This window comes from Nicotiana attenuata, unplaced genomic scaffold, assembly GCF_001879085.1.
Source record: "Nicotiana attenuata strain UT unplaced genomic scaffold, NIATTr2, whole genome shotgun sequence".
Taxonomy (NCBI): domain Eukaryota; kingdom Viridiplantae; phylum Streptophyta; class Magnoliopsida; order Solanales; family Solanaceae; genus Nicotiana; species Nicotiana attenuata.
In genome coordinates this window covers 424,591-435,663 of record NW_017670674.1, presented here as the reverse complement: position 1 = coordinate 435,663, position 11,073 = coordinate 424,591, and the positions used below count along the sequence as shown (strand labels likewise).

Here is an 11,073-nt window from a genome sequence, read left to right as displayed (position 1 = left end):
CGGAACTCGGCCGCATCTGCTGTCCTAGCCTTCCTTAGCCGGAACCACTTCTGCGACCCTCTTGGTCGCTTCTGCGGCTCCGCAGCTGCGGTCAAAACCTCGCAGGTGCGGTTACACCAGATGACAGCTGCTTCAGCATTTCCCCAAGCCCGATCCATTTACCATCCGGAATCCACCCGAGGCCCTTGGGACCTTAACCAAAATATACCAACACGTCCCAAAATACGATACGAACTTAGTCGAAGCCTCAAACCACGTCAAACAACATCAAAACTACAAATCGTGCATCGGTTCAAGCATAATGAGTTGTTGAACTTCTAACTTCCACATCCCATGCCGAAACCTATCAAATTACGTCCGATTGACCTCAAATTTTGCACACAAGTCACATTTGACATTATGGACCTGCTCTAACTTCCGGGATGGGAATCCGAACCCGAAATCAAAAAGTTCACTCCCGGTCAAACTTTCCAAAAACCTTCAAACTTCCAACTTTCGCCAAATGACCCCGAAATGACCTACAAGCCTCCAAATCCACATCCGGATGCACTTCTAAGACCAGAATCATCATACGGATCTATTCTTAGGCTCGGAATCCCAAACGGACATCAATAACATTAAAATCCACTCCAATCCAAACTTATGAAATTCATCCAAAATGCCAACTTTCCACAATAAGCGCTAAAACGCTTCCGAGTCATCCAAAACCCGATCTGGACATACGCCATAGTTCAAAATCATCATATGAACCTATTGGAACCTTCAAATCCCGATTCCGAGGTCGTTTACTCAGAAGTCAAACCTTAGTCAATTCTTCAAACTTAAAACTTTCGAAATTAGAATTTTCTTCCCAAAGCAACTCCGAAATTCCCGAAATTCAATTCCGACCACACGTACAAGTTATAATACTTGAAGTGAAGCTACTCAAGGCCTCAAACCGTTGAACGACACGCTAGAGCTCAAAACGTCCGGTCGGATCGTTACATAAATTATCTAGTATTCGTCAGACTAATCTAAATTTGCACCAAGTAAGTTCATATTAAGGAGGTGAAACGCTCTAATTTTTTTAATCTCTATGTTATAAAACTATGAAAGAATAAGAACAATATTGCAGAGAAAGAGAGAGAGGATTCTTATTGATTTGGGATGAATTACAATGGAATAGAACCCTCTAATTATAGGGAGAGGGTGACTTAGTCACCAAGCAATGAAACCTAGAATCTCTCTAAATATAGACATTCACCATAAATAAAATTTTATTTATAACACTCCACCTTGAATGTCTATTCAACAGATAATGTGCCTCGTTAAAATCTTAACTAAAAGAAAACCCAATGGGGAAAAAAAATTCTAGAAAAGGAAAAAGAGTACACATATCTAACAATACGCCTTTTGGTTGCCTCGTTAAAAACCTTGTAAGGAAAACTCAGTGGGACAAAACCTTGTAAGGGAAAAAGAGTGCAACGCGCATTAACTCCCCCTGATGAGAGCATCAATTCACATCCTTGAGCCTTCGCATCCCAATATTGTACACTAGCTTCTTGAAGGTTGACGTCGGTAGAGATTTTGTGAACAAATCAGCCATACTATCACTTGAACGAATCTGTTGCACATTGATATCACCATTCTTTTGAAGATCATGTGTGAAAAATAACTTTGGTGAAATGTGCTTTGTCCTATCTTTTTTTATGAATCCTCCTTTCAATTGAGCTATGCATGCTGCATTATCTTCATACAAAATTGTGGGTAACTTGTCACATTTCACACCACATTTGTCTCGAATAAGATGTATTATAGACCTCAACCACATACATTCTCGACTTGCTTCATGAATAGCAATTATCTCAGCATGATTAGATGAAGTAGTCACAATTGATTGCTTAGTCGATCGCCAAGATATGGCAGTGCCTCCACAGGTAAATACATAACCTGTTTGAGACCGAGCCTTGTGTGGGTCAGATAAATACCCAGTATCAGCATAACCAACAAGATCGGGACTGCAATTGTTGCCATAAAATAAGCCCATATCGGTAGTCCCTTTTAGATACCGCAATATGTGTTTGATCCCATTCCAATGTCTCCTTGTGGGAGCAGAGCTATATCTTGCTAAGACATTAACTGAAAAAGTTATGTCAGGCCTTGTAGTATTGGCAAGATATATTAGTGCACCAATTGCACTAAGATATGGTACTTCAGGACCAAGTAGCTCTTCATTCTTTTCTTGAGGTCGGAATGGATCCTTGTTCACATCAAGTGATCGAACAACCATCAGAGTACTTAATGGATGTGCTCCATCCATGTAAAACCGTTTCAATACCTTTTCTATGTAGGTAGATTGATGAACAAAAATTCCGTTTGCCAAATGTTCAATTTGCAAACCAAGACATAATTTTGTCTTTCCGAGATCTTTCATCTCGAATTTCTTCTTTAAATAATCAATTTCCTTTTGGAGTTCCATAGGAGTTCCAATAAAGTTTATGTCATCAACATATACGATACAACAAATTTCGATGTTATTTTCTTTATAAAAATACATGGGCAAATGACATCATTTATATAGCCTTCCTTTAATAAATACTCACTAAGACGATTATACCACATTCGTCCTGATTGCTTTAGACCGTACAAAGATCTTTGCAATTTGATTGAAAACATTTCCCGGGACTTTGAATTATTTGCGTTAGGCATTTTGAATCCCTCGGGAATTTTCATGTATATCTCATTATCAAGTGAGCCATAAAGGTAGGCGGTAACCACATCCATTAAATGCATGTCAAGCTTTTCATGGACAGCAAAACTAATGAGATAACGGAACGTTATAGCATCCATAACGGGTGAATATGTCTCTTCATAATCGACACCAGGCCTTTGTGAAAATCCTTGTGCAACAAGGCGTGCCTTATATCTTTGTACCTCGTTTTTCTCATTTCTCTTGCGTACAAAGACCCATTTATAGCCAACAGGCTTAACACCATTAGGTGTTTGGACTACAGGCCCAAAAACTTCACGTTTTGCAAGTGAATTCAACTCTGATTGGATTGCTTCTTGCCATTTTGGCCAATCAAGTCTTTGTCGACATTCTCCAACAGAAAGATCCTCACTATCTTGCATAATGCTAGATGCAACATTATATGCAAAGACATAATCCACCACTATTCCAATCGATTCAAATCTGTCACAATATCGATTGGATTTATTGATAGTTTCTTATTTTCTTGAGTTTCTAGCTCAATGGGTTCCTCATGAATCTCAGAATTTATTAAATCGTGGATTTCTTCACGAGATTCTTTCGTAGTGTCATTTCGATAATTTGTTTTCCTTTTTCTAGGATTTCGATCTTTGGAACCCAATGGTCTGCCACGTTTTAGGCGTGCTTTCGACTCATTAGCTATGACACCAGAAGATTGTCCAATAGGGACATCAATACGGATTGGAACATTCTCTGCAGGGATATGTGATTTTGTTATCCTTTTCAAATCCGTAAATGCGTCTGGCATTTGATTTGCTATTCTCTGCAAATGGATAATCTTTTGCACCTCTTTTTCACAAATAGAGGTACGTGGATCAAGATGAGATAATGATGGATTTTTTCACAAAATTTCCCGTTTGGTTTCACCAACTTCTCCCCCTAATTTTGGGAAAAGTGTCTCATCGAATCGACAGTCTGCAAATCGCGCAGTAAACAAATCCCCCGTCAATGTTCCGAGGTAGCTAATAATGGAGGGCGATTCAAACCCAACATATATTCCTAACCTTCTTTGCGGACCCATTTTGGTGCGATATGGCGGTGCTACAGGCACATATAATGCGCATCCAAAAATTCTTAAATGGGATATATTAGGTTCATGACCCAAAACTAATTGCAACGGGGAATATTTATGATAATTTGTCGGTCTGAGACGAACTAGCATTGCTGCATGTAAAATGGCGTGACCCCAAACAGAAGTGGGCAGCCTGGTTTTCATGAGTAACGGTCTTGCTACCAATTGCAGACGTTTAATTAAAGACTCTGCAAGACCATTTTGAGTGTGAACATGAGCTACAGGATGTTCCACTTTTATCCCAATTGATAAGCAATAATCATTAAATGCTTGGGATGAAAACTCAGCAGCATTATCAAGTCTAATAGACTTAATTGGATTATCGGGGAATTGCGCCCGTAATCGAATTATTTGTGCCATTAATTTTGCAAACGCGAGGTTGCGTGATGACAATAGGCACACATGAGACCATCTAGAAGATGCGTCTATTAAGACCATAAAATATCTAAACGACCCACTAGGTGGGTGAATAGGTCCACAAATGTCCCCTTGTATACATTCCAAAAACGCAGGGGACTCAATTCCAACCTTTGTTGGTGATGGTCTAATAATTAACTTGCCTTGATAACAAGAAGTGCAAGAAAATTCATCATTTAAAAGAATCTTTAAATTCTTTAATGGATGCCCATTTGAGTTTTCTATAATTCGTCTCATCATAATTGATCCAGGGTGTCCCAATCGATCATGCAAAAGTACAAAAGTATTGGAATTGGTAACCTTTTGGTTTACAATAGAATGTGCGTCAATTGCACTAATTCTTGTCCAATACAGGCCACAAGATAAAGATGGGAACTTCTCAATAGCCCTTTTCTGGCCAGAGACATTTTTGGTAATGATGAGATATTCAAGATTATTCTCATCTATTGTCTCAATATGATATCCATTTCGGCGGATATCTTTAAAACTCAACAAGTTCCTCTTGGACTTGGAGGAGAACATTGCATTCTCTATGATAAGTATTGTTCCCTTAGGCAGAGTTATAGTAGCTCTTCCAGAGCCTTCAATTAATTTACTACTACCAGAAATTGTAGTAACATCTGCCTTACACATACTTAAATGAGAGAAATATTTCTTCTCTTTGAATATTGTATGTGTCGTACATGAATCAACTAAATAAATATTTTTACAATTGAACTTTGATCCAAGTTTGCGATGTGATATATCCATATTTGCTTTCCAAATAATCAATGCAATTAGTGTATGCCAAAGTTATAATGTAAAGGATACTGATGTACGAAAATCGACTTTTACAGTTGAACTATTATTTGTCTTATTAAGTTTCTATAACTTATTGTTCCTTAATACTCAAGTTATTACTTGAGTATTAAATAAGCCACTAATGTATATAACAAATTCTTTCGCCAGTATATTGATAGCTCTAAAGAAAGCGTACTGACCTCTGCTATACTCTCAACAGTGCCAATTGGATCCATATAGATTCATAGACTTTCTTTCAACAGCTTTTCTTAAGTAAGAGATATTTGTAGTCGGTGGAACTTTAGAGTTCGTGCTGATAACGTGTTATAAAACTATAAAAGAATAAGAACAATATTGCAGAGAAAGAGAGAGAGGATTCTTATTGATTTGGGATGAATTACAATGGAATAGAACCCTCTATTTATAGGGAGAGGGTGACTTAGCCACCAAGCAATGAACCCTAGAATCTCTCTAAATATAGACATTTATCATAAATAAAATTCTATTTATAACACTCTAAGATTTGTACCTAAGATTTTCAGTTAAAAGTGCAAGAATCCCAACCATTCTATCACACCCCTTAATGGTAAAAAAGATAAGTATGAAGTTAACTGAGTTTGCCATGGCAAGTATTTCTTTCAGGGTAAGTCTTCAGCCTAAGATTATATAATTTTCTGATAAGATAACAAGTAGTCAAGTATTAATAATAACACACCTAACGACAAAATAGCAATTAACAAACAAATAGGAGTATAAATTTTCTGCAATCCCTTGTATTAATATCGTTAAATATTTATTGATGACATCTAAGTTGGTGAATTATTTTTTGACGATTCATTCATAAACAATTCTTTCCTCTTTATTTGACCCCTCAAACATGATTAGCTAACTGCATAAATGGATACCACTAATCCTACTTGCTGACTTTTCTGCATAAAATAATCAAATCCGCCAAACTTAGTCTACGTATTATTTTTAAGTAATTTCTAAAAGAGTTTAGATGATAACTATACAAAGTACTTATACAACTATGATATTGCTTAATGCTGACGTTATTTTAATCAGAAACTTAGCACAAAGCCAAATTGCAATCCTGACATGCCACGTGTCAGAACAAAATAGCCCAAAAGAGACTCATGCATAACATCTTCCCCTGCATCAAACTGTTGAGAGACCATCACGTGGGACCCAACCACAACAACTTAAGGATATAAAGGTAATTTAATTGGTATGCACAAGGTTAATCCGGTCATTAAACGAAACAGATGGAGCCGAACTCCTGCTGGCATAAAATCAAAGCCAGGTTGTACACAGCTGTAATCCAACCCCACGAACAGAGCTTCTACTTAGCAGCTAAAAACCCACTCCTCTCCGTACAATAAATATATTAAATAAACAAATAGATTAAATAATTATTCAATTAAATGAGTTCTTTTTTTTTTCTTTCTATTTTTATATTACAAAAAAGGGGCTTATTTTAGAGTCTTCTTCTTCTTCCAACAGATGAACCTAGTATGTTTTAGTGGAGCCAATTCCAGGGTTATATCTTCTCTGTGCACAAATCCCTATGGGCTCTATTACAATTTCTTCTCCACACCGGCGCACAGTAGTTTTTCTCCTAAACCTACGCTTCAGTTAATTCTTCAACTTCGTTTAGCTTTACAAAACTGAGAGTTTTGAGTTTGGATTTTTTGGTTTCACCCGAAGGGAACAAACCGCAATGGATCCGTGTCCTTTTGTGCGACTCAGTGTGTGTAATTTGGCGTTAAAAGTTCCGGTTGCTTCAAAGCCGGCGCATTCCGTCGTGCACCCGTCGTCGTCTCCGTGCTATTGTAAAATCAAACTTAAGAATTTTCCTCTACAGACGGCGGTTGTGCCGTGCATTTTGTCGGAGAGTCAATTTCCGGACGGTCAGGTACAAAGCCACGCGGCGAGTTTTCATCTTAACAAGTGTGATCTCGAGAAGCTCGTTGCAAAGTCTGTCTTCGGCGGTGGTAAGTTGTACCTGAAAATCTCAATCTACACCGGTCGGCGAGGGTCGACCTGTGGTGTGAACTCCGGGAGGTTGCTAGGGAAGGTTGACGTGCCTTTGGATCTTGCGGGAACGGAGTCTAGGTCAGTACTGTTCCATAATGGCTGGATAGTTATCGGAAAAGAAGCAAAGAATTCAAGTGCGCAATTTCATTTGAGTGTTAAGGCGGAACCCGATCCGAGATTCGTGTTTCAGTTCGACGGAGAGCCGGAATGCAGTCCTCAAGTGTTTCAAATTCAAGGAACCATTCGCCAACCGGTTTTCACATGCAAGTTCAGTTTTCGAACCACCGGCGACCGCAATCAGAGGTCCAGGTTGGTTCCGATACTTAATATATTTTTTTTTCCAATCTTTACTACACTTTAGTTCTGATACCGACAGAGTTGACTTACACAATTAGGTTCACATTACATTGCCGCATAAAAGATTTGAATTTTTCAGTATTCAAATGCAAAAGAATGTTCAAATTGTACGGGAAAGTTAGGTTTACCAATCCTAAAGCGAAAAAAGTAGCTTCCAATGTCAGTAATTAGATATGATTTTCTCCCTTTCCCATTACGCCTTGAACAGCTTCTCTCTCTTTTTGTTTAAATTTTAAAAAATGATTTTTTTTTCCATAAATTTTGACGAAATTGGAACTGCATGGTGCAGGTCTTTGCCGTTGGAGCATAGTGGTTCGCGAAATTGGTTGAGTTCCTTCGGAAGTGAAAGGGAACGGCCAGGGAAGGAGCGAAAGGGTTGGTCAATCACGGTCCACGATCTCTCCGGTTCGCCAGTTGCAGCTGCGTCAATGGTTACACCATTTGTTGCTTCTCCCGGTTCAGACAGGGTAAGCCGGTCCAACCCTGGCTCATGGCTAATTCTCCGGCCAGGTGACGGAACTTGGAAACCATGGGGCAGGCTCGAGGCCTGGCGTGAACGTGGTTCAGCAGACAGCCTTGGCTACCGGTTTGAGCTTATCCCTGACTCAGCCGCAGCTAGAATAGTGTTAGCCGAGTCCACACTGAGCTGTAGTAAAGGCGGAAAATTCGTGATAGACCTCGGGACCAGCGTTTCAACCAATGGGAGATTGACACCTGGGAACTCCACGTCACCGGCGTGTAGTCCTAGAGGTAGTGGTGACTTTGGGTACGGACTGTGGCCATATTGCATGTACCGAGGGTTTGTAATGTCGGCTAGCGTGGAAGGCGAGGGCGGTGGGAGTAGTAAGTGCAGTAAACCCACGGTGGAAGTTAGTGTGCAGCACGTGAATTGCACGGAGGATGCAGCGGCATACGTGGCTTTGTCAGCTGCCATTGATCTCAGCATTGATGCTTGCAGGCTTTTCTCTCAAAAGCTTCGCAAAGAATTATGCCCTTCTCAGGATTTACTCTCCTGAGTAGTCTTTTTTAACGGTTTTTTTTTTTCATTCCGTTGTTTTTTTTTTACTGTTTTTTTTTGTGAGTGGTAAAATGATGGCGATGGGTTTTAGATTTCGTCGGTCATCACTAGTTAAAAAAATTGGCTGATTGTTAGTACTGCTAACGAAACATTAGGCTACTTTCTTCAATATGTACAGAGAGAGTGGGGGATTTGACTGACAGGGCATTTTGCTGTTTTTTCTTAACTTGGTGTGTTGCTCTTGTAAACTTTTTCACCATTTCAAGTTGTCAATGTCAAAGCTGGTGTTTTCTTTTCTGGGTAAACAGTCATGCCTTTTTAAACTCTATTCTTCATTTGCAAGTATTACGATAGTGTTTAGGCTACTCCCTAGTGGTTCGTATTTCACATACTTAATACTACTAGTAGTTACAAACTGATGGAAATACTACTGAAATTTACCCATTCGTTTGTATTCAAATGGAAATGTCCTTTAGCTGATCCAAGATATAACGTGATTAATTAGTTTGAACTACCCTTAACAATGAGATTATTAGGGAATAGGATTTGATTTTGATATGTAGCGGATTTGAGGGGAATGTGCGTGCACGCAAGGGTTGAAAACTGGAGTTAGGTACATTAAAAATTACTTATCAAGTGACTTTGAGACTATTAATGTGCTAAATGTGGGTTGTGGGAGATAGCTGTAATGTGGTTTGAATATGGAAAATTTTGGTTTGGTGACAATGGTGGGGAATTGCTAGCTGTATACTAATGACCAAAGTAATAATAGCGGAACCTGAAAGGAAAATAAAAAATGAAATATGTGATATTTGAACATAGTTTTAAGAAGGTAGGGTGGGAATATTTGGATATCGCAGATTTGAGAGGAATCCTATATTTTTAAAATGAGTTGGTAGGGTGGGGACCTTACCTTACCTATACAATGGGTGTATATAGCAGCTGCAGCACTGTGCCAGAAGGCCAAATGGTTTGTGCCTTTCTGGCCTGTGTGGGTAACTCTGAGGTGGTAGGGGACCAAACCATACGCCAATATTGTAATGTTAATGTGTGGATTTGGAAATTGAATAAACAGCCCGGCTCACCAAGCCAGTCAAATTGAACGAGGAAGGAAGACTAGGTCCATTGATGTATCTATAATTTATATTTGACGAGTTAATCTTTTATAAGATTTTTATCTGAATTCATTAATTGTATGGTGCATTGGATTTCCCCCCCTCTCGATTTAAGCAAAGATCGGTCAGATCATTTGAGAAGCTAGTAAATTCTAAACAATGTTTAAACAAAAGGTCTATCGGAAATTATATTTTTACTTTTATAATGTACGAATAAGGTCTGCATACACACTATTTTTTTCGGATCCTATTTGTAAAATTACATGGGTTTTGTTTGACTAAAAAGTGTTATGTCTTTTTACAAACTAATTAAATAGGAAGATTTGAGGTAAATCCTAGTCAAAGATAATTCATCCTAGATCTAAGACAGAGGATAAGAACAAGCAAGCATAGTTGAACTTAAAATTTAACCATAGCCATAGCTGAATCCCGTAATATAAGAAGAGGAAGGTGACTTACATAATATTGAATAATAATGAAGAATACATAGATAAAGATGGTCACCGATCCTTAACAAGGTTGACCCCCATACATTGGATATGATGAGACTAACGTTGTATATTGAATATCCGAGCTCCCTTGCTTCTTTCTCTTTAGTGAGGAGAGAGAGATGAAGATCTTTCTTCTCTGAAGATGTCTCTGTCTGAGTTTGTTTCAGGCCCCCCCTTTTCTTCGATCTCTCCTTTAGTATATATACTAGGTATTCTCATTTACACAACGGTCATTAGCCAGAGTACCTAAGCCATTTAACTATTTTACAGATTGACCCTCTGAAATACTGTAACATCCAACTCACCGTACAAGTATTCTGAGTACACGACCTCGGCCTTAGCCGAGGTGCTCATCGCTATAGCGTTGTACGAATACGACTTCGGCCCAAATGACTTTGCCGCTCCTCTTCGCACAGATTATTGTTTGGTCAAATTTCTACCCATACAGTTAGTCCCTCTGCCTATTAGGGTCGTCTTTAGGCGAGCTCGATGGGCGGGCAATGTCGATTCGAAAGTTGTGAGAAATCTGAACACTTTGGATGATGGGCAAATCCCTCGTGGCGAGGTAGTGACGTGACGTTTCGAGAGTTGCATCAGACCGTCACGTCTAGGGGTGGGCATTCGGTACTTCGGTTCGGTATTTAAGAACTTCGGTTCGGTATTTCAGTATTCGATTTATCAATTGTGTATACCAAATACCGTACCAAAGTAGTTCGGTACGATTCAGTATTTTTTATTTTGGTTCGATATGGTTTCGGTTTGATACATTAATGGAATCGTGTCTTTTAAAAGAAAATGTTTTACAAACGTAAACAGATGATGTAGATAGAGAGTGGACAGTTGACACGCTGTGCTAAGCTAGCACTCTGTAAGAAGAATATTAAGCGGCACTTTCTCCACGGTAAGGCACTGCTGTATTTTGTTTTATGTAAATAAGTTCCTTTCTCAATTCTCATCATCCATAACTTAAAAAATTATGTCCATAATGATAGTACATGAAGTAAGCCTTAGGAAATACACTTAATCCAAGCAAGAAG

The 11,073-nt window shown here is 38.9% G+C and overlaps 1 protein-coding gene across 1 annotated transcript; it reads left to right on the top strand.

Moving 5' to 3' along the window:
- Positions 1 to 6,470: 6,470 nt before the first annotated feature.
- Positions 6,471 to 8,735, top strand: LOC109242155. The gene is made up of 2 exons (XM_019408989.1): positions 6,471 to 7,364; positions 7,702 to 8,735. Exons 1-2 carry the CDS (start codon positions 6,739 to 6,741, stop codon positions 8,426 to 8,428), a joined length of 1,353 nt encoding a protein of 450 aa, XP_019264534.1. The 5' UTR covers positions 6,471 to 6,738; the 3' UTR covers positions 8,429 to 8,735.
- The last annotated feature ends 2,338 nt before the right edge of the window (positions 8,736 to 11,073 follow it).